The sequence below is a fragment of the Protomyctophum parallelum genome (genome assembly GCF_964188405.1).
Source record: "Protomyctophum parallelum genome assembly, chromosome: 10".
In the NCBI taxonomy this organism is placed as follows: Eukaryota; Metazoa; Chordata; class Actinopteri; order Myctophiformes; family Myctophidae; genus Protomyctophum; species Protomyctophum parallelum.
In genome coordinates, this window is record NC_139704.1 from 49,412,149 (window position 1) to 49,438,102 (window position 25,954).

General features: G+C 44.6%; 1 protein-coding gene across 1 annotated transcript in view; it reads right to left on the reverse strand.

Moving 5' to 3' along the window:
• zswim8 (zinc finger, SWIM-type containing 8) overlaps positions 1-25,954 on the reverse strand; it is a 144,906-nt gene that overhangs the window by 115,413 nt on the left and 3,539 nt on the right. Inside the window, exons 2-3 of the mRNA XM_083775375.1 lie at positions 6,071-6,224; positions 3,032-3,126 (exon numbers count right to left, since the gene is read on the reverse strand). Of these exons, the coding sequence (XP_083631501.1) occupies positions 3,032-3,126; positions 6,071-6,224 (249 nt within the window). The remainder of the gene's footprint in view (positions 1-3,031; positions 3,127-6,070; positions 6,225-25,954) is intronic.

The window sequence follows — 25,954 nt, forward strand, 5'->3', positions numbered from 1 at the left end:
GCTATTCTCCCGTCACATAGGCTACTTGTCGAGCAAAACAAGGAAGTGTTGTGGCTCTGGCTTGCTCGCTCTGGTGGCGCAAAGCGTAGATACTTTTGTGAATTTAATAGTTTTATGAGGTTAATATTGCTATATGTTTGTAACCGTTTTAGAAAAGCAATAAGCCACTCGAGGCCCCAGCTTACCGGGTATTTTACACTGGCTGCGGGGTAGAAGACCCTCCGCTGCGCGTCGGGTCTGCCTACGCCCCCAGGCAGGTTAAATACCCGGTAACCTGAGACCTCTCGTGGCTTATTGCTTAATTGTAGCACTGGTGCGACTACAGAATCTGACCGTTCAATCGTGATAAATAGAGCACCGAAGTCTGACGTCACTTTCAGTAGAGGGCGTCAGTCCCCAGGTTCATGTATTTGTTTAGTTGCATTGAAATCCCCATTGAGGCGATTTTAGATCGCCTCATATAACAACTGTGTTTGAAAAATAAACATGTCATCCCGGCCGCTTCACTCATATGGATATGAAGAATCAACTGACTGAGAGAAAACGCTAATGTTACTGCTACTGAATTAGTTACATTTTCGCTAGAAACAGACTGTATCATATATGAGTGACTGACTGTTGCAAACGATACAGAGACACCTCCCTGACAATAACGCCGAGACAGCTTGTTTATTTTTTGACCACAACGCTTATAGTAGACGATATTAAGATCACCCCATGTTATTCTCCATAGAGAAATTACTTCCGCGAACCAGGGGAATGGAAGGGATGAGCGAGTTACGTCAGGACTTTAGAACCAGGGGAATCGAAGGGATGAGCGAGTTACGTCAGGACTTTAGAACCAGGGGAATGGAAGGGATGAGCGAGTTACGTCAGGACTTTAGAACCAGGGGAATCGAAGGGATGAGCGAGTTACATCAGGACTTTAGAACCAGGGGAATGGAAGGGATGAGCGAGTTACGTCAGGACTTTAGAACCAGGGGAATGGAAGGGATGAGCGAGTTACGTCAGGACTTTAGAACCAGGGGAATGGAAGGGATGAGCGAGTTACGTCAGGACTTTAGAACCAGGGGAATGGAAGGGATGAGCGAGTTACGTCAGGACTTTAGAACTAGGGGAATGGAAGGGATGAGCGAGTTACGTCAGGACTTCGGTGCTCTATACCATTAAGGCTCTGATCCCGCAATACACATTCTATTAGTTCCAGTTCTATACCTACATTTATATTTGTAGTACGGTGGTGTCGTTCGCCAAAAAGAGCAGATCTACAAGCTAACAACGTGTCGAGGCTCGATGCATTTTAGCTTGAAGATCTGTTCCCCTTGCTTCCACCGCACCGCCCTCGGCCCTCCCCCTTTTAGCACTCTGTGCTCATGTGCTGTGTGTCTGTTGTTCCCTCGCAGGCAGCACAGTCTGTGTGTCTGTTGTTCCCTCGCAGGCAGCACAGTCTGTGTGTCTGTTGTTCCCTCGCAGGCAGCACAGTCTGTGTGTCTGTTGTTCCCTCGCAGGCAGCACAGTCTGTGTGTCTGTTGTTCCCTCGCAGGCAGCACAGAGCGTCAGAGTGAACGCAGCATGATAGCGTCCCCGACACATTGAATACTAAACTTATTTGTAAAGTTCGAACGCCAACTTTTAACCAAACGCGGGAGAAACACTGTGCACGGCTGCACGTGCACACACAAATAAAGAGTGCACGTGCGCACGCACATGACGGATTATTATTGATCAAAACAATCCTTAGCGTCGCTTACAAAAGCATGTGTTGCACAGCATGAATGATAAGTAATCACCGACCTGGCTGGATAAATATCAGTGGTCCATCCATTGTGTGACCTGATTAACGAGCAACGGTAGGCAGCCGAGTAAGTTAACAGCTTTGTAAATTAATAGTCTACTGTATCTGTGTGTCAGATGTTCTGTCTGAAGCAGTCAAAGCCAAGGAGAATGTTACAATTTAATTCACAATCGAGCATCTTGCCCTGCATCGAATATCACATGATAGAACAGCAGGATAAAAACGGATAGTCTGTCTATCCATCCATGCATCCATGAGCAACATAGATAGATAGCTATATAGATAATAATTTAATTTAATTAATCTATCTATCTGCATAAAAAAACAAATAGTCTATCAGCATAAAAACAAATTGGTTATATAGATTATATAAAAATAAACATAAAAATGATATCCTGATGAATATCAATATTTTGATAATTGCTGAAATATTGTGATATAATATTTTGCCATATTGCCCGTCCCTACCTCATATCAATTTATTAAAGAAAAATCACACCTGGGTGAAGTGAGGGACACTCTTATCATCATACATCATGAATCATCTCGTACATCAGAATACCTAGCTGTGATTGGTTTAATAGCTGATTTGCTCGTTTGATATGATGTACATATGACATTTTCCTTTCAATGTCAATGGCATTTAATGTTTTGATGTTTAATTCATATTCATATTTAGTGGAATTTTGACCAAATTTCTCCGTTCATTGCCAATGGCAAATATTGAGACGTGTGGGGACAAGATTTAGTGGACATTTGACCTGAATTTCCCTTTCATTGTCAATGGCAAATCATGAGATGTGTGGGGACTAAAGCTATGTATACCGGTATACATAGGAGGGGCTAGCGCCCCTCAAAAACACAAAAACACATACAATAATTTGTGTGCTACTAGATTTTTCAACTTAGTCGAACACGTGCTACTTGGAAAAATGCTAAGCGTCAAGCCCTGCGTACGGGCCTGGCTTCAATTACACTAAACATGGATGGATGAATGAATGAACGAATGAATGAACGAATGAATGGATGGATGGATGGATGAATGAACGAATGAATGAATGAACGAATGAACGAATGAATGAATGGATGGATGGATGGATGGATGGATGGATGGATGAATGAATGAATGGATGGATGGATGGATGGATGGATGGATGGATGGATGGATGGATGGATGGATGGATGGATGGATGGATGGATGGATGGATGGATGAATGAATGAATGAATGAACCCACCTATCTGCAGAGGGTCTTTGACAGCTCTGATGCGGTACAGTTGTTCCCCTCTTTGGAACTCGTCGGGACTTCCATTGGCTAGACAGGAGTACAGCCTACAGACGGGGGGGGGAGGGAGAGAGAGAGAGAGAGAGAGAGAGAGACAGAGAGAGACAGAGACAGAGAGAGAGAGAGAGAGAGATAGAGACAGAGACAGAGACAGAGGGAGAGAGAGAGAGAGAGAGAGAGAGAGAGAGAGAGAGCGTGAAAAGGTTGTCCTTCTAGTCGGCTGTTCGTACTCAGTACGCTGGTGTGTTGTCTGTGAGGAGCGAGGAACACCGTCGCACACAAAAGAAAATGAATACTCAAAAAGCCACGACTAAAGGTCCATTCATTACTCCACAATGTAAGTGATAATTAGTCTTGCGTGGCCATACTATTCCACAATATCTGAATGCTATAAAGACTCTGGAACTAACCCTAACCCTAACCCTAACCCTAACCTCCCACGGGGCAGCACACCTAAACCTAACCTTAACCCATGTCTAACCAATGACTAGTCTAAACCTAACCTCCCACGGGGCAGCACACCTAAACCTAACCTTAACCCATGTCTAACCAATGACTAGTCTAAACCTAACCTCCCACGGGGCAGCACACCTAAACCTGACCTTAACCCATGTCTAACCAATGACTAGTCTAAACCTAACCTCCCACGGGGCAGCACACCTAAACCTAACCTTAACCCATGTCTAACCAATGACTAGTCTAAACCTAACCTCCCACGGGGCAGCACACCTAAACCTAACCTTAACCCATGTCTAACCAATGACTAGTCTAAACCTAACCTCCCACGGGGCAGCACACCTAAACCTAACCTTAACCCATGTCTAACCAATGACTAGTCTAAACCTAACCTCCCACGGGGCAGCACACCTAAACCTAACCTTAACCCATGTCTAACCAATGACTAGTCTAAACCTAACCTCCCACGGGGCAGCACACCTAAACCTAACCTTAACCCATGTCTAACCAATGACTAGTCTAAACCTAACCTCCCACGGGGCAGCACACCTAAATCTAACCTTAACCCATGTCTAACCAATGACTAGTCTAAACCTAACCTCCCACAGGGCAGCACACCTAAACCTAACCTTAACCCATGTCTAACCAATGACTAGTCTAACCCTAACCTCCCACGGGGCAGCACACCTAAACCTAACCTTAACCCATGTCTAACCAATGACTAGTCTAACCCTAACCTCCCACGGGGCAGCACAGCTAAACCTAACCTTAACCCATGTCTAACCAATGACTAGTCTAAACCTAACCTCCCACGGGGCAGCACACCTAAACCTAACCTTAACCCATGTCTAACCAATGACTAGTCTAACCCTAACCTCCCACGGGGCAGCACACCTAAACCTAACCTTAACCCATGTCTAACCAATGACTAGTCTAAACCTAACCTCCCACGGGGCAGCACACCTAAACCTAACCTTAACCCATGTCTAACCAATGACTAGTCTAAACCTAACCTCCCACAGGGCAGCACACCTAAACCTAACCTTAACCCATGTCTAACCAATGACTAGTCTAAACCTAACCTCCCACAGGGCAGCACACCTAAACCTAACCCATGTCTAACCAATGACTAGTCTAAACTAAGTATGCACCCTCCCCCCCCCCCCAATCCGAGTAAGGAAGCTGCCATTTCCGTTCACGTAAACACACAACCTGACGAGAAACCCCTCTCCCCTGTCGCAGGGTAAACAAAACGTCATATATAGCACATGGCTAATGTGCCAGGGAGGAGGAGGAGGAGGCGTCGCGGCTGTAACTTTCTCCAGGCCAATAATGGTTTTAATCGTTCCAAATAGGTCTCTCCATTCATTGCTACGGTCGACATGCTCGTCTCGCTGTCTGTTTAGTTTTGACTAACGCAAAGCTACTGCTGCGCTGTGCAGAAGAGCCATTGAAGTTTAAGACTCCCAGATTTGCGACATTGAGGGGGCAGAAAACTGAGCGCTCGAGCACTGTTCATGCAGCCTGGAGTTAAGCGGAGTGGGACTAGCTGGAGTTTAAGAGTTGAGATTGTAGAGCTTGTAGATCTGTCTGTTTTTGCAGCGCCGGTGTCAGGGTAACAAAATAAGAAATTACAGGCAGAGATGAAGGAACTGCCAAGCAGCAGCAGCAAGTAGAGATGAGTCGGTCATGAACGAACGAATCAAAAGAACTAGTTATTTTTGTTGAACGAAACCGATCCGGTCACTTCCGTGAACGATCCGTTCAAAATGCAAATGACGGGGAATCGCCCGGCCAGCAAGCTACGCTAAGCTATTAGCTAAGTTAGCTAACATCACCACCACCATGGCTGGTGTTGTGTTAGCTTAGCAGCTAAGCCTTAGCTTCTTGCAATGCTATAGCATTCTCTCACTGTGCGGTCTCATGGTGCGGGAACTGTGGGCTGCTGCTTGGGGAGATGAGGGGTTTCTACAGGCGGCTGCTATGACCAAATTGATTGTGTGCAACATGACAACTGTTTTAAATTATTGTACAGTGACTATTGAAACTTTATTGTAAACAAACAACACTGCGTGGTCCACCCAGCTCCACCCCCTGCCCCCATCCACTTGAAACCTGACACCTGGTGTGTGTGTGTGCTGGGCTGCTGGCCGCTCTGCAGGCTACAACAGGCAGCCAGCAGTGAGCCTGAGCACCGCGGCGAGCGTTGCGACCGCTTCCGTCGGCAAACATAAAAATACGGTTCGGTCGGTTTAAATAAATTAATCCGGTTTACTAGATGAAACCGGATCGTTCCGGTTGAACCGGAAACCGTCACATCCTTACAGCCTACTGTCTGTCCCTTCAAAAAACCAATAAAAGGCATAAGCCGCAAAAGAATATCTTAATTTTTTTTTAAATACTGTCGCAATCTGGCGGAGTCAGGTTAGGCACCTGCCCCTCTAGACCAGAATCCGTGCTGGCTGGGCCAGGGTAGTGTGTTTGGGTGCGTGTGTGCGTGCCTGCCTGCCTGCGTGCGTGTGTAGCGTTGCGTACCTGATGTCCTCCTCGTTCTCGGGGAAGCTCCAGTAGGCGATGCGGAGCTGCAGCTGCTCGGGGACCGGAGGGTAGACCTTCTCCACCACCTCGAAGGGGATGTGGAACGCCACCTGCTTGGCCGACAGCTCCACCAGAGGGATCACCTGACCGTCTGGAACACAGGCAGTATATTAATATATACCTTTATTGAAAGGAGAGGACCCTTGATATGTCTCATCTCCTTTTAGAGGGGGTCCTCAACACAGATACATACAATTAGGGATGCACCGATCCGTATCGGAGATCGGCGCCGATCCAGGCTAAAATTCTAGATCGGGTATCGGATCGGTGGCCGATCCATTATCCGATCCGATCCGATAATTATATGTAATTACAGTATGAAAATGAAAATGTGGAATGCAGCCAGGCTAGCCTGCGCACACATTAACCTGGTCTAATTGTTGCAGTTATTTAATAAATAATTCAGTGCATTTATATCTGTGTTTGTTACATTTTGTTTTACAAAGTTGGGAAAGTAATGTTTAAGTCAAGCCTTGATGTTGCCTTACACAAAATAATGATCCCAGACTCCACACAGTGAGGCATACAGCTTAATAGGTTATTACGTTTCTTTGTGGGGGGTATCGGATCGGTACTCTGTATCGGCAGATACTGGACCCCCGTTTATCCAAATCGGTATCGAATGCCAAAAAGCCGGATCGGTGCATCCCTACATACAATACAGTTCACTAAACAGTACAGTACAACCATACATACAGACAGACAGACAGGACAACAGTACAACCGTACATACAGACAGGACAAAACAACAGTACAACCATACATACATACGGACAGGACAAGACAATACAAAAGCTCTCCCAAAGATAGCCGCTCCCACCCCTCTGTTTCAAACCTAAAAAACAAAATATACCCATTGCACAATAAAACTAATGTTACTAATGCAGTACCAGCATGTGATAATAAACAGGCTGTTGATTTTGTGTTCACATTTTAGTCACCTGGAATGCTTTAGCGTTACTAGTTTGAGTCGACTAAGGCCCCTTTTCCACTATGGGGTGGAACCAGAACTATCCAGAACCTGAACCTATTTTTTTTAGTTCTGGGTTTGTTTCCACAGCGCACAGCGCGGTACGGCACGGTTTCAGACCAGGTTCTCAGAACCTTTTTTCGGCCCTGCTTTTGAGGTAGTACTAACGCTGAGTTCTGGGAACCTATGGGCGGGGCCAGCAGCGCTGCTGCTCTCGATTGGTCGAGCTGAGGTGACAGCACTCTGAGCATCTGAGGAGACCGGAGCGAGGAGAAGCGCACACAACACAACAGCGCACATTTTAAACTCCTAAGTGCGACACAGCGACAGCGGACACACAGAAAAATAACCTGGAAAAGCACACAGAAACACTATGGCCACGAGAGAGGGAGAGACAGAGCTTGTGTGTGCGTGAGGGAGAGAGAGAGAGAGCCATAAAGCTGTCGCGACGAGTTGTTTGCTTGCAGTTGTTGTTCTACACTACAGCTAACAGCTAGGCTAACTGCAGATGTGTGTGTGTGTGTGTGTGTGTGTGTATGTGTTTGCGTTTGCGTGCGTGTATGCGTTTGCGTGCGTGTGCTCGCGCGCGAGAGCGCCATATAATCTATTCTAAATTGCCAGAACAGAATTTTCTTTCTTTTTCAGGGCAAGGCATTAGGCATATCATTACTAGAAATGTGCTACAATACAGTACAATACAGTACACAATACTACACATTGGAAGAATTAAATTCAACTAGCACAACGGTTAAATGATTTGTATTTGCACATTTCTTGATATTGACATTACAACTGGACTGGATGTTATGGCACAATTTGCTCAATCTGCTCAAGAGGCACTATATTTGCAACCCACACAATGTTAAATGCTATATTCAAAAGGTGGGTTATCATTTATCATCATATGAGCTATAGCCCATATGAGATATATTTTTCTCTTGCAGTTTAAGCAAAATATTGTAGACAGGTAAAGAACAACTGGTCGAATGCATTTAAAACGGGTGTTTTACTGTTGTCCCACTCCCCACATGGAAAGGAAATCCATATCGGCAAATATAGCCTATATATAATGTATTCTGCATATATCCATGTTCATATAAACTACAGTATGTGCATATACAGTATATCTATTATGTATAAGAAATATATGTGACAGCTGTGGCATGTGGCTGCCACAGCTGTGGCACATGTGGCATATAAAAATATGTTCATATTATTGGTTTAAAAAAGTACAATAAAGCAAATAAATTTGAAAATAGACAATCTACAAGCTCACGTGTCTCATCGAGCTTGTAGTTTGTCTATTTTCAAATGGCCGAAATGTATTTAAGTAGAATACTATATACATAGCTACTTTCCACCACTGTTGAATAATAACCAGTCATTATTTAAACATGAATATCTCTGTATTCCGGGACCCCCCCGGCCGTGCCAAGGGGGAGGGGGCCCTGCCGGCCAAGCTACTCAGCAGTGGGGGAATAGGGGGGGGGGGGGGCAGACTTAACAGGTTCTGGGTTCTGGTTATATGGAAAAGGAAGCAGAACTTGGTTCTGGAACTACACATGGTTCTTGGTAGTTCTGGGTCCTGGAAAGTTCTGGTTCTGGTTCTGGTTCCACCCCATAGTGGAAAAGGGGCCTTAATGTACAGTTGATGGGATCACCTGACCGTCTGAAACATTAAACATTCAATACTTTATTATGTTTATATGTATAACAGAGTTGATTGGAATTTGTTTCAGTGCACTAAAAACACTAAAAACTGTTCAGACAGTAAAACAAGATACAAAAGTACAATCATCATATGAGGGGGACCAATAAATAAGAATGCCAAACGTTACAATTCATGTTGAATAAATAAATCAGACACACACACCACACACACACACACACACACACACACACACACACCACACACACACACCACACACACTGAGGAGTCCGTGTTGATTTTGTGTTCACATTTTAGTCACCTGGAATGCTTTAGCGTTAGTTACTAGTTTGAGTCGACTAAATGTCGTGAGATTTCGTGACTTTTTGATTTTCGTGTGTCGTGACACACCTATATGGGACACGGGGAGAACATACTGAAACTGATCTACAAGCTCACAACGCGCCTATAGGGGACACGGGGAGAACATACTGAAACTGATCTACAAGCTCACAACGCCCCTATAGGGGACACGGGGAGAACATACTGAAACTGATCTACAAGCTCACAACGCCCCTATAGGGGACACGGGGAGAACATACTGAAACTGATCTACAAGCTCACAACGCCCCTATAGGGGACACGGGGAGAACATACTGAAACTGATCTACAAGCTCACAACACCCCTATAGGGGACACGGGGAGAACATACTGAAACTGATCTACAAGCTCACAACGCCCCTATAGGGGACACGGGGAGAACATACTGAAACTGATCTACAAGCTCACAACACACCTATAGGGGACACGGGGAGAACATACTGAAACTGATCTACAAGCTCACAACGCCCCTATAGGGGACACGGGGAGAACATACTGAAACTGATCTACAAGCTCACAACGCCCCTATAGGGGACACGGGGAGAACATACTGAAACTGATCTACAAGCTCACAACGCGCCTATAGGGGACACGGGGAGAACATACTGAAACTGATCTACAAGCTCACAACGCCCCTATAGGGGACACGGGGAGAACATACTGAAACTGATCTACAAGCTCACAACACGCCTATAGGGGACACGGGGAGAACATACTGAAACTGATCTACAAGCTCACAACACGCCTATAGGGGACACAGGGAGAACATACTGAAACTGATCTACAAGCTCACAACGCGCCTATAGGGGACACGGGGAGAACATACTGAAACTGATCTACAAGCTCACAACACACCTATAGGGGACACGGGGAGAACATACTGAAACTGATCTACAAGCTCACAACACACCTATAGGGGACACGGGGAGAACATACTGAAACTGATCTACAAGCTCACAACGCCCCTATAGGGGACACGGGGAGAACATACTGAAACTGATCTACAAGCTCACAACGCGCCTATAGGGGACACGGGGAGAACATACTGAAACTGATCTACAAGCTCACAACACACCTATAGGGGACACGGGGAGAACATACTGAAACTGATCTACAAGCTCACAACACACCTATAGGGGACACGGGGAGAACATACTGAAACTGATCTACAAGCTCACAACACACCTATAGGGGACACGGGGAGAACATACTGAAACTGATCTACAAGCTCACAACACACCTATAGGGGACACGGGGAGAACATACTGAAACTGATCTACAAGCTCACAACACCCCTATAGGGGACACGGGGAGAACATACTGAAACTGATCTACAAGCTCACAACACGCCTATAGGGGACACGGGGAGAACATATTTAAACTGATCTACAAGCTCACAACACACCTATAGGGGACACGGGGAGAACATATTTAAACTGATCTACAAGCTCACAACGCGCCTATAGGGGACACGGGGAGAACATACTGAAACTGATCTACAAGCTCACAACACACCTATAGGGGACACGGGGAGAACATACTGAAACTGATCTACAAGCTCACAACACCCCTATAGGGGACACGGGGAGAACATACTGAAACTGATCTACAAGCTCACAACACACCTATAGGGGACACGGGGAGAACATACTGAAACTGATCTACAAGCTCACAACACCCCTATAGGGGACACGGGGAGAACATACTGAAACTGATCTACAAGCTCACAACACCCCTATAGGGGACACGGGGAGAACATACTGAAACTGATCTACAAGCTCACAACACGCCTATAGGGGACACAGGGAGAACATACTGAAACTGATCTACAAGCTCACAACACACCTATAGGGGACACGGGGAGAGGGAGAGAGAGAGAGAGAGAGAGAGAGAGAGAGAGAGAGAGAGAGAGAGAGAAAAGCTACTATGTGTACCCTGCAGGGTAACTGGACTAAGGAAAGGAAAGGTACTATGTTTACCCTGCAGGGTAACTGGACTAAGGAAAGGAAAGGTACCATGTTTACCCAGGGTTAACTGGACTAAGGAAAGGAAAGGTACCATGTTTACCCAGGGTAACTGGACTAAGGAAAGGAAAGGTACTATGTTTACCCAGGGTAACTGGACTAAGGAAAGGAAAGGTACTATGTTTACCCAGGGTAACTGGACTAAGGAAAGGAAAGGTACTATGTTTACCCAGGGTAACTGGACTAAGGAAAGGAAAGGTACCATGTTTACCCAGGGTAACTGGACTAAGGAAAGGAAAGGTACTATGTTTACCCAGGGTAACTGGACTAAGGAAAGGAGAGGTACTATGTTTACCCAGGGTAACTGGACTAAGGAAAGGAAAGGTACTATGTTTACCCTGCAGGGTAACTGGACTAAGGAAAGGAAAGGTACTATGTTTACCCAGGGTAACTGGACTAAGGAAAGGAGAGGTACTATGTTTACCCAGGGTAACTGGACTAAGGAAAGGAAAGGTACTATGTTTACCCAGGGTAACTGGACTAAGGAAAGGAAAGGTACTATGTTTACCCTGCAGGGTAACTGGACTAAGGAAAGGAAAGGTACTATGTTTACCCTGCAGGGTAACTGGACTAAGGAAAGGAAAGGTACTATGTTTACCCAGGGTAACTGGACTAAGGAAAGCAAAGGTACTATGTTTACCCAGGGTAACTGGACTAAGGAAAGGAAAGGTACTATGTTTACCCAGGGTAACTGGACTAAGGAAAGGAAAGGTACTATGTTTACCCAGGGTAACTGGACTAAGGAAAGGAAAGGTACTATGTTTACCCAGGGTAACTGGACTAAGGAAAGGAAAGGTACTATGTTTACCCAGGGTAACTGGACTAAGGAAAGGAAAGGTACTATGTTTACCCAGGGTAACTGGACTAAGGAAAGGAAAGGTACTATGTTTACCCAGGGTAACTGGACTAAGGAAAGGAAAGGTACTATGTTTACCCAGGGTAACTGGACTAAGGAAAGGAAAGGTACTATGTTTACCCAGGGTAACTGGACTAAGGAAAGGAAAGGTACTATGTTTACCCAGGGTAACTGGACTAAGGAAAGGAAAGGTACTATGTTTACCCAGGGTAACTGGACTAAGGAAAGGAAAGGTACTATGTTTACCCAGGGTAACTGGACTAAGGAAAGGAAAGGTACCATGTTTACCCAGGGTAACTGGACTAAGGAAAGGAAAGGTACCATGTTTACCCAGGGTAACTGGACTAAGGAAAGGAAAGGTACTATGTTTACCCAGGGTAACTGGACTAAGGAAAGGAAAGGTACTATGTTTACCCAGGGTAACTGGACTAAGGAAAGGAAAGGTACTATGTTTACCCAGGGTAACTGGACTAAGGAAAGGAAAGGTACTATGTTTACCCAGGGTATAACTGGACTAAGGAAAGGAAAGGTACTATGTTTACCCAGGGTAACTGGACTAAGGAAAGGAAAGGTACTATGTTTACCCAGGGTAACTGGACTAAGGAAAGGAAAGGTACTATGTTTACCCAGGGTAACTGGACTAAGGAAAGGAAAGGTACTATGTTTACCCAGGGTAACTGGACTAAGGAAAGGAAAGGTACTATGTTTACCCAGGGTAACTGGACTAAGGAAAGGAAAGGTACTATGTTTACCCTGCAGGGTAACTGGACTAAGGAAAGGAAAGGTACTATGTTTACCCAGGGTAACTGGACTAAGGAAAGGAAAGGTACTATGTTTACCCAGGGTAACTGGACTAAGGAAAGGAAAGGTACTATGTTTACCCTGCAGGGTAACTGGACTAAGGAAAGGAAAGGTACTATGTTTACCCAGGGTAACTGGACTAAGGAAAGGAAAGGTACCATGTTTACCCAGGGTAACTGGACTAAGGAAAGGAAAGGTACTATGTTTACCCAGGGTAACTGGACCAAGGAAAGGAAAGGTACTATGTTTACCCAGGGTAACTGGACTAAGGAAAGGAAAGGTACTATGTTTACCCAGGGTAACTGGACTAAGGAAACGAAAGGTACTATGTTTACCCAGGGTAACTGGACTAAGGAAAGGAAAGGTACTATGTTTACCCTGTAGGGTAACTGGACTAAGGAAAGGAAAGGTACTATGTTTACCCTGCAGGGTAACTGGACTAAGGAAAGGAAAGGTACTATGTTTACCCAGGGTAACTGGACTAAGGAAAGGAAAGGTACTATGTTTACCCAGGGTAACTGGACTAAGGAAAGGAAAGGTACTATGTTTACCCAGGGTAACTGGACTAAGGAAAGGAAAGGTACTTTGTTTACCCAGGGTAACTGGACTAAGCTCAAGAACTTGTTTACAGCCAGGCCCTGCTCATAGAACATTTCATGGTAGGGGTTCAATGCCTTGCTCAAGGGCACTTCAGCGGTGGTAATTCTAACGTGCCGGTCCGGGGATACGTACTATAGCGACCTTCACGATATCAAGACCGCTCCGCAAACCGTTCGGCCACCGCTGCCTCGCGAGAGAGAGACAGAGGCAGAGAGAGACAGAGAGAGAGAGAGAGACAGAGACAGAGACAGAGGCAGAGAGAGACAGAGAGAGAGAGAGATAGTGGGTGGGGGTGGGTAGAGACAGGGTGCTGCAGAGTTCATGCTGCCAGCCAGTCAGCTGGCAGTTGCCTGGTGACTAAGCGCTAGTCCTCCACCAATCAGGGTGCAGCGCAGAGGGGGGGACACGACACACACACACACACACACACACACACACACACACACACACACACACACACACACACACACACACACACACACACACACACACACACACACACACACACACACACACACACACACACACACACACACACACACACACACAGCTGTTCCATTGTATAGGCAGAGAAAAGGTACAACCTCAGCGTGCCGTGGTCATTTAGAAACCTCTCAGCTCCACTAGGACTGTCACAAATCACACATTCTTCATGTTAGTGGTTTTTTGGCATTGAAAATTGTAACGTTACAATTTTTATTTCTGACTGCCTTTTTGCACATGACGACAAATACCTTAAAATGACAAAACGGTGACATTTACGTTTCCAACAAAATGGCGGAAATAGTGGATCTACAAGCTTACATGTCGCAAAGTGACCCGTGTTTAAGCTTGTAGATCTGAAGTGACCCGTGTTTAAGCCATTCTGACCTGAGATCAGATTCATACGAGGTTTCCACTGGACACACACTGGTCTGATTAAGCTTGTAGATCTGCCATTTCTGTGATTTTTGGAGAAAAATAAATTATGGAACATTTTTAAGCATGGAAAAAAAGATAATTGAGATTATTTCAAATAGTTGCGATTAGACGATTGTGTAATAATTGTGGCAGGGCCTAATCTCCATATGTTTTATGCTCATGTCTCAGTAAATGAATCAATGCCCTACAACTGTCATACAATGCTACAAAAACGTGGCAAAAATAGCCTGTGGAAATACCTCTGTTACGTCCCCCCACCAAAGAGGTCCAGGTGTTATTTTGTGCAAAAGCACATTATTGGCTATTTCCCAATTTTCCCCTACCATAATCCCTCAATGAATTGAATTGAATGGGGCATTGGGGTGTTGTGCTAATTCGCTCATTTCCATCGCTCAAAAATCTTTTTTTTTGTATATATCCTCTCTTCATAATGTAAATAGTATCCCAAGTGGAACACTTTAATACTTATTTCGACGGAAATAAGCGAATTAGCACAAAACCCCAACCCCCATCGAGGGCTTATATTAGGGGAAATAGCCAATAATGCACTTTTGCACAAAATAACACCTGGACAATCTGTGGTGGGGACGTAACAACTACAAATAACACCTGGACAATCTGTGGTGGGGACGTAACAACTACAAATAAGAGGTAAGAAAGCCTTCTAGCATGGGATTCTCCTTTAATGTAGATCTGCTATTCTGGCATTTATTTTAACCCATTCTGAACGGGAACCCATTTTGGTGTTAGCATTATGTTATGCTTTAGCTATTGAAAAATAGCAGATCTACAAGCTCGTAGCGCGCCTGCTATTTTTGAAAACTCAGGATTTTAGAAGACATTTTTAGAATCTGATCTCAGGTCAAAATGCGTTAAAGAACCACCATTCTTCTGTGCGTTAGAATCTGATCTCAGGTCAGAATGGGTTTTAAAGGGAAGGTAAAAGTGGTTACGTGTGTGTGTGTGTGTGTGTGTGTGACAGATTGAAATGTGTATTCAGTGTTTGTATTCACAGTTTGTTGGTCCAGTTCTCTAACGAAGGTACGGCTCGATACAAATCTGGTACGAGGATGAAAACCAGAACCGCAACCAGCACTAAGAGTGGTTTACATCTGGGTCCTCCAGTTTCAATTCATCAGAACATTTGAAGACACCGTGGGCTGTATTTTGCGTGTCTTAAGTACCAGGTCTTATTACTTAACTTGAGACCTGGAGGCGTGGTCAATGCTCTTTGCCAAATGGCATTGACCACGCCTCCAGGTCTTAAGTTAAGTAATAAGACCTGGTACTTAAGACACGCAAAATACAGCCCTATAGTGCGTTTAAAAATATTGAACCAAAGAAAAGTATTGACTAGGAGATTTTGTCTTAACCGTTTCAGTTCGTACGACGTGTGAGACCGTCATAAGGATCCCGAAATATTAGTGCCTACGACGTCTGTGGACGTCCTAGCGACGTCCCAGCGACACGGGGCGAGATAAGAATATTCAGAATTTTTCCTATTTTCTTTTTTTGGCATTTCGCTCTTCGGTTTCCGTACGCTAACGCTCAGTGCAATAATTAGCTTGTCATTGCCTCCCATGTTAGCGCGGCGGAAAGAATGACTCGTATCTCCTAATCCAGGGCGCTCTCCGTGGTGATGAATGGATCGATATGCTGGCGCTTCATTTCTGCTCCTCATCCGTCTCTCTCCCGCAAAATATGAACGCTTTTTGGAGCGTAAAAAAATATATTAAGATGATCGGGGATGTGAGGTCACTTAGTAAAGTCAACTTTTTTTAGGAAAGTGTTTCCGGTTCATGGCTTTCAGAGTAAAAGCGATCAGACAACTTCTGGCACCCCGGAGCTTCTATTTTGATGCACTTCCGGCACTGATTGCGTTTAATCCATTGAGGATGGGGACTCCCTTTTGTTGTTTTATTTAACCCATTTTGACCCGAGATCAGATTGTTGTTGTTTTAACCCATTCTGACCAGGCACCCATTTTAGGTGTTAGCATCATGTTATGCTTTAGCTATTGAAAAATAGCAGATCTACAAGCTCATATCGCGCCACCGAGTGGCGCGATACGAGCTTGTAGGTCTGCTATTTTTTGAAAAATCGAAGAACGACTGACATTTTTTAGAATCTGATCTCAGGTCAGAATGGGTTCATCAGACCAGTGTGTGTCCGGCGGAAATCTCGTATGAATCTGATCTCAGGTCAGAATGGGTTCATCAGACCAGTGTGTGTCCGGCGGAAATCTCGTATGAATCTGATCTCAGGTCAGAATGGGTTCATCAGACCAGTGTGTGTCCGGCGGAAATCTCGTATGAATCTGATCTCAGGTCAGAATGGGTTCATCAGACCAGTGTGTGTCCGGCGGAAATCTCGTATGAATCTGATCTCAGGTCAGAATGGGTTCATCAGACCAGTGTGTGTCCGGCGGAAATCTCGTATGAATCTGATCTCAGGTCAGAATGGGTTAAGCACAATTATAACTACTGTGGACCCAAGAAGAACACATGTTGGGGTTACTTTCCACTCCACACGGCAGGCAGCCTACATTAGCTCACTCCCTCCCTTGTTCCCTTCACTGTTTCCCCCCTTAGCCCATTCTGACCTGAGATCAGATTCATACGAGGTTTCCGCCGGACACACACTGGTCTGATGAACCCATTCTGACCTGAGATCAGATTCTAAAAATGTCAGTCGCTCTTCGATTTTTCAAAAATAGCAGAACTACAAGCTCGTATCGCGCCACTCAGTGGCGCGATACGAGCTTGTAGATCTGCTATTTTTAAATAGCTAAAGCATAACATGATGCCAACACCAAAATGGGTGCCCGGTCAGAATGGGTTAGGGCCTCTCTCGCCACCTACTCCCTTCCTTCCTTCCCTCCCTCACACATAGCGGTGTGTGTGTTCTGTGGCTTCCTTCCGTAATTTTGAGCGATGGAAATAAGTGAATTAGCACAACACCCCATAGCCCCATTCAATTCCCATTCAATTCAATGCAATTCATTTAGGGCTTATGGTAGGGGAAATAGCCAATAAGGAGCTTTTGCACAAAATAACACCTGGACCTCTTTGGTGGGGACGTAACGACTACAAAGAAAGGTAAGAAAGCCTTTTAGTATGGAATTCTCCTTTAATCTGCAGCTAGTTAACAAGAGAAATTGCACATGGGCTATAGGCCTGCCGCCTACAGTACAGCTACAGGCCGTTTATGGAGGAATATGGACAGTAAATTATGGGTTTATCCTACCTGGGGGGTCAATCAATGCAAAGCCGCTTTGAAGTTACACAAAGGCTTTGCCCGGCGATTTTGGCTGCTTGCTTACAAAGACTGCAACAGGTTGCAGAGGACCGTTAACCCATTCTGACCTGAGATCAGATTCATACGAGGTTTCCACTGGACACACACTGGTCTGATTAAAACAGCAGCTAAAATCATCGGCAGCACAGAATTACCTCTTAGTCTCCATAACATCTACACCACTCGCTGTATGAAAAAAAGCCCACAACATCATTAAAGACACCAGCCACCCCGCAAATACCCTGTTCAAACTACTCCCTTCCAAAAAACGCTACCAGAGCATCAAATCTCACTCCACCACCCGTCTCAGTAACAGTTTCTACCCCCAGGCAGTCAGGCTGCTGAACAGCTGACCTTCAACTGTATTGCACTGTTTTGTCACTTCACTTGCACTTTTTCAGGTTTTTTTGTCTTTTTTCTTGCACTATAGATGTTGTTTATGTCCTGTGTATGTAAGACTGAGAGTGCTCTGAGCAAAATAATGTTCATTGTATTTATACTCTGTATCTATACACATGACAAATAAACCTCAACCTGAACCTGAACCTAAATATAATTAAAGCAAGTTGTTTCTAGGGGGGTCGTGAACCAGCAAAACATTTAACAGTTCAAACACCATCATTTTAAAATAGCATAACATGTTGTAGAGCCACTGTTTTGGTCAAAGTGACTCAAAGAAAATGCCCACTCTTCTCTTACGCACAAAATGTTTTCCAAAGGGCCAGGCAGCTACTGACCTCCAGCCCTGTGTGTGTGTGTGTGTGTGTGTGTGTGTGTGTGTGTGTGTGTGTGTGTGTGTGTGTGTGTGTGTGTGTGTGTGTGTGTGTGTGTGTGTGTGTGTGTGTGTGTGTGTGTGTGTGTGTGTGTGTGTGTGTGTGTGTGTGTGTGTGTGCGTGCGTGTGTGTGCGTGCGTGTGTGAGACAAAGACTTCCACACAGGTCCAAAGGCCAGCTGAGTGATACACACACACACACACACACACACACACACACACACACACTTCTACCCTAATGACTACTGAGGAGGCTTGGTCCAACTCTACAACAGATCTTGATGCCAAAAACAACCTGCTGTATTTCTAGGTCCAATGCTTTGCCCCAGTACAGCAGCCCAGCACAGGGCCAATGCTTTGCCCCAGTACAGCAGCCCCCAGGTACCACGAAACTCTCAAGAAAAACGTTGACTAAATGAACGACGGCACCGAAAATCAATGGGAATCAAATTAATCAAACGATACTATCAGGCTTACATCGTAAGAGGTAATCAATGTCATTCACCAGCGCCGTCAGACTGTCTGGTTGATATAAAGCTTAATCCATTTTGGACTGAGGTCGATTTAAAAAAAAGGCTTCTAAACCCTAAAGAAATTCTGGAAATGTCAGTGGTGGTGCTCAACCTTTTTCATGTCAAGGACCCCCAGAATTATCTCTATTGGGCCACGGGCCCCCCCCCCCCCCCATCTCAAAATATGTTGTTCCAGGGTTCTGTTCTTTGAGTCACTTTGACCAAAACAGCGGCTCTACAACATGTTATGCTATTTTAAAATGATGGTGTTTGAACTGTTAAATGTTTTGCTGGTTCACGACACCCCTAGAAACAACTTGCTTTAATTATATTTAGGTTCAGGTTCAGGTTGAGGTTTATTTGTCATGTGTATAGATACAGAGTATAAATACAATGAACATTATTTTGCTCAGAGCACTCTCAGTCTTACATTACACAGGACATAAACAACATCTATAGTGCAAGAAAAAAGACAAAAAAACCTGAAAAAGTGCAAGTGAAGTGACAAAACAGTGCAATACAGTTGAAGGTCAGCTGTTCAGCAGCCTGACTGCCTGGGGGTAGAAACTGTTACTGAGACGGGTGGTGGAGTGAGATTTGATGCTCTGGTAGCATTTTTTGGAAGGGAGTAGTTTGAACAGGGTATTTGCGGGGTGGCTGGTGTCTTTAATGATGTTGCCTCCTGGTGGCGCTATAACAGGCCGTTGAGGAATATTTGGGGCAGAGGTTCGTCGTTGGCATCCAGGGAGTGTGTGTGCTCAGTTTGGCATGGATCGGGCCAACGGTGCCGGAGATTAGCTGATAACGGACGGACGGACGGACGGACGGACGGACGGAGTGCAAAACATACTCTCCCCCTAGGCCTTCGGCCTGGTGGAGACAACTAAACATACTCTCTCCCCATGCCTTCGGCCTGGTGGAGACAATAAAACATACTCTCTCCCCCTAGGCCTTCGGCCTGGTGGAGACAACTAAACATACTCTCTCCCCATGCCTTCGGCCTGGTGGAGACAATAAAACATACTCTCTCCCCATGCCTTCGGCCTGGTGGAGACAATAAAACATACTCTCTCCCCATGCCTTCGGCCTGGTGGAGACAATAAAACATACTCTCTCCCCATGCCTTCGGCCTGGTGGAGACAATAAAACATACTCTCTCCCCATGCCTTTGGCCTGGTGGACACAATAAAACATACTCTCTCCCCATGCCTTCGGCCTGGTGGAGACAACAAAACATACTCTCTCCCCATGCCTTCGGCCTGGTGGAGACAATAAAACATACTCTCTCCCCATGCCTTCAGCCTGGTGGAGACAACTAAACATACTCTCTCTCCATGCCTTCGGCCTGGTGGAGACAATAAATAAAATAAAATTGGGAAAACCTGCATGACAGGACTCTTTGCCAGAATAGCCGTAGTTGAATGCCAGGCAGCTTTCACACTTTCTACCAGCCAAACCGTCCAAAACACTTCAATCAGAACCAAACCAGAAACCTGACAGAGAGAGAAGGTTCTGAGCAATACCATTTAACCCATTCTGAACGGGAACCCATTTTGGTGTTAGCATCATGTTATGCTTTAGCTATTGAAAAATAGCAGATCTACAAGCTCATATCGCGCCACCGAGTGGCGCGCTACGAGCTTGTAGGTCTGCTATTTTTGAAAAATCGAAGAACGACTGTGACATTTTTAGAATCTGATCTCAGGTCAGAATGGGTTAATCAGACCAGTGTAGTGTCCAGTGGAAACCTCGTATGAATCTGATCTCAGGTCAGAATGGGTTAATGTAACGTTAACCCATTTAGACCCGAGGACCATTCTACAAATGTCTTCTAAATCCCGACAGTTTCCTTGTTTCTGTGTCAGTGGTTTTCATGTCAAGGACCCCCAAAAATAGATGTAATTGACCGCCGACCCACATCCAGGGACCCCGACGGAAGCAACGATTTGAGTTAACCCATTCTGACCTGAGATCAGATTCATACGAGGTTTCCACTGGACACACACTGGTCTGATTAACCCATTCTGACCTGAGATCAGATTCTAAAAATGTCAGTCGCTCTTAGATTTTTCAAAAATAGCAGATCTACAAGCTCATATCGCGCCACCGAGTGGCGCGATACGAGCTTGTAGGTCTGCTATTTTTAAATAGCTAAAGCATGACATGATGCTAACACCAAAATGGGTGCCCGGTCAGAATGGGTTAAAAATGTTCGCTCTGAAAGAATTATATATTCAAAGATTTGCGCCACATTTTGACGATTTTCTAAAATAGCAGATCTACAAGCTCGTAAGTGCCGCGCTACATAATGCTAAAAACACCTAAATGGTTCATGTTTGACCTACACAAGTTCACGACGCGTCATCGCGGCGCGTTGTGATTTATTTAGATCACTTCCAATTTCACTTATACTACATCCTGTATGAGATCCCTCTCCTGATTGGATAAACATTTAGCCCATTCTGACCTGAGATCAGATTCTAAAAATGTCTTCTACATCCTGACAGTTTTCATTCTGACCTGAGATCAGATTCTAAAAATGTCTTCTCTACATCCTGACAGTTTTCTGAAAAAGCTATGTTTCTATGTCAGTCAGTCGTTCTTTGATTTTTCAAAAATAGCAGACCTACAAGACCTACACTCTCAATCTTCCGCGTAGTCTGAAAACCCACCTTTTCAGACTCCATCACGGCCCATAGCACTTACCCTACCCCCTTAGATAGCATTTCTGTAGACTTAGATAGCATCTGATACAGACTTATAGCATGTTATGTAGACAGCACTATAATTGCATTGTATATAGTCATAGCACGTCATAGTACATATGTATAGCATAGTAGTATATATGTATAGTTTATATGTATAGCTTCATTATATAGATATTCCACTGTTACGTTCTTAGCTTACGCATGTTTCATGATAAATGCTTTTTATGTGATGTATTCCCATGCTTTTTTGTTCTTGCTTAAAGGAGAATTCCATACTAAAAGGCTTTCTTACCTTTCTTTGTAGTTATTTTGTGCAAAAGCTCCTTATTGGCTGTTTCCCCTACCATAAGCCCTAAATGAATTGCATTGAATTGAATGGGGCTATGGGGCGTTGTGCTAATTCGCTTATTTCCATCGCTCAAAATTATCCTCTCTTCATAATGTAAATAATATCCCAAGCGACACACTTTACTACTTCTTTCGATGGAAATAAGCGAACTAGCACAACACCCCATAGCCCCATTCAATTCCCATTCAATGCAATGCAATTCATTGAGGGCTTATGGTAGGGGAAATAGCCAATAAGGAGTTTTTGCACAAAAAAACACCTGGATCTCTTTGGTGGGGACGTAACGACTACAAAGAAAGGTAAGAAAGATAAGAAAGCATTCTAGCATGGAATTCTCCTTTAATGTAAATCGCTCTGGATTAAGAGCGTCTGCTAAATGCCTAAATTGTAAATTGTCTTGTAGGTCTGCTATTTTTGAAAAATCATGAAAATGTGGGTGCAGATCGTTGAATATTATATGCTTCTTGCTTACTCTACTCGAGCACGTGCTTCTTCTCTCTAAGCTCGTCTGAGGACGACCTTAGCGAGAATATCACACAAACCTGTGTTCTCTGTACAGAGCTGTGTGTCACACACACACACACACACACACACACACACACACACACACACACACACACACACACACACACACACACACACACACACACACACACACACACACACACACACACACACACACACACACACACACACACACACACACACACACACACACACACACCTACCCCCCTTAGATAGCATTTCCGTAGACTTAGATAGCATCTGATACAGACTTATAGCATGTTATGTAGACAGCACTATAATTGTACAATGCAATTATATTATTAATTATTATAGTCATAGCACATCATAGTACATATGTATAGCATAGTAGTATATATATATATATATAGTTTATATGTATAGTCTCATAATATAGATATTCCACTGTTACTTTCTTAGCTTACGCATGTTTCATGATAAATGTTTTTATGTGATGTATTCCCATGTTTTTGTTCTTGCTTAATGTAAGTCGCTCTGGATTAAGAGCGTCTGCTAAATGCCTACATTGTAAATTACACACACACACACACACACACACACACACACACACACACACACACACACACACACACACACACACACACACACACACACACACACACACACACACACACACACACACACACACACACACACACACACACACACACACACACACACCCTACCCCCCTTAGATAGCATTTCCGTAGACTTAGATAGCATCTGATACAGACTTATAGCATGTTATGTAGACAGCACTATAATTGTACAATGCAATTATATTATTAATTATTATAGTCATAGCACATCATAGTACATATGTATAGCATAGTAGTATATATATATATATATAGTTTATATGTATAGTCTCATAATATAGATATTCCACTGTTACTTTCTTAGCTTACGCATGTTTCATGATAAATGTTTTTATGTGATGTATTCCCATGTTTTTGTTCTTGCTTAATGTAAGTCGCTCTGGATTAAGAGCGTCTGCTAAATGCCTACATTGTAAATTACACACACACACACACACACACACACACACACACACACACACACACACACACACACACACACACACACACACACACACACACACACACACACACACACACACACACACACACACACACACACACACACACACACACACACACACACACACACAGGAAAGATCATCATCAAACGTTATTCCGGCCTGACTCAGAGGGACCGTGTAGTTTTGTACAAAGTACACAAGGAACCAAATGGACGACAAAATAATTTAAAAAAAAACAGCATTCAACTACAGCAGGGTTTCCCAAAAGGTAGATCACACAGACGGTAGATCGCATGACATAACCCTAAGAAATATATATATATTTTTTTTTAATATATATTTTTTATCCCACGATTTTGTAACCCATTTTTCACCCCTGTGTGATCCTGGGCTCTACACACCCTCCACCAACCTAGTCCCCATATATGGGGGACAAGGGGAGACCAACCTAGTCCCCATATATGGGGGACAAGGGGAGACCAACCTAGTCCCCATATATGGGGGACAAGGGGAGACCAACCTAGTCCCCCATATATGGGGGACAAGGGGAGAGCAACCTAGTCCCCATATATGGGGGACAAGGGGAGACCAACCTAGTCCCCATATATGGGGGACAAGGGGAGACCAACCTAGTCCCCCATATATGGGGGACAAGGGGAGACCAACCTAGTCCCCATATATGGGGGACAAGGGGAGACCAACCTAGTCCCCATATATGGGGGAAAAGGGGAGACCAACCTAGTCCCCATATATGGGGGACAAGGGGAGACCAACCTAGTCCCCATATATGGGGGACAAGGGGAGACCAACCTAGTCCCCATATATGGGGGACAAGGGGAGACCAACCTAGTCCCCATATATGGGGGACAAGGGGAGACCAACCTAGTCCCCATATATGGGGGACAAGGGGAGACCAACCTAGTCCCCATATATGGGGGACAAGGGGAGAGCAACCTAGTCCCCATATATGGGGGACAAGGGGAGACCAACCTAGTCCCCATATATGGGGGAAAAGGGGAGACCAACCTAGTTCCCATATATGGGGGACAAGGGGAGACCAACCTAGTCCCCATATATGGGGGACAAGGGGAGACCAACCTAGTCCCCATATATGGGGGACAAGGGGAGACCAACCTAGTCCCCATATATGGGGGACAAGGGGAGACCAACCTAGTCCCCATATATGGGGGACAAGGGGAGACCAACCTAGTCCCCATATATGGGGGACAAGGGGAGAGCAACGGACTTGAACTCATGCTTCCTTCATGCCTGAGTGTCCAAGTTGCTCCTTTACACCTGACAGGGGGGAGTTTCCCTGGTTGGACGTAGCGCGTGGAAGGAACACGTTATTCCAACCAGTTCCTTTCCCCTCCATCAGGCATAAAAATATATAATTTCAATAAATAAACTATTCGTGACATCTGCCACTTGATGGATTGACATCAAAAAAGGGCAAACCCACAATGCGATACTTTTGTTTTTCAAGAAACGCTATTCAAACGTCAAAAAATTTCAAAGTTAATAAAAAACCCTGCAATTCCATCCCCCCCCCCCCCCCTCTATTTCCCCATTCCAAATGCGTCTGCCTAATATGTAAGTATTTTCAGCAATGGGATAATATATATATATTTTTGGGTGGGTACTACTGGGTATATCTGGTTGAGCTGGGCATTTTGACAGTAGCTCTCAAGTCTAAAAAGGTGTGGGCACCCCTGAACGAGATGTTTGGCGGTTTTGGCGATATTTTGGTTTGTTTTGGTCACCCCAAAAACACCACCGTCTGTCTGTCTGCGTCCACCAAGACACAACATCACAATAATAATAATAATAATAATAATAATAATAATAAAAACACCACTGTCTGTCTGTCTGCGTCCACCAAGAGACATAGCTCTGGTCCATAGCTCTAATGCGCGCATTAGAGCTATGTTACTCTCAACTTCCGCCGCTCGCATGAATGCAGACCAGCCTCTCCTCTTTGGCGTAAATAAAAAGAAAGCTTTTGCTACTCACCAAAACAAAGGCGAGTTGTGTCATTAGAAAGACTAACCCCCCACCACACGTATAAACTGTACTTTTTGGCCAAAAGGGGATTTTGTTTCCACCGGAAAAGTTACTCCGCTGCGCCCTCTAACGATATTGCCCAGAGAACTGCCTCATAGAGAATATTTTTCCTCCGGTGAAAACAAATCCCTTTCTGGCCAAAAAGTACCGTTTATACGTGTGGTGGGGGGCTCAGAGTGCGTCCACTAAGGAAAGTAGGCTTTCTAATGACACAACCCGCCTTTGTTTTGGCGAGTAGCAAAAACGTTCTTTTTATTTACGCCAAAGAGGAGAGGCTGGTCTGATTTCGATTTGAGATTTAAAACTGAAAGTCCCATAGCCTTAGACTGCGCAGGGCAGAATCGTAGAAGC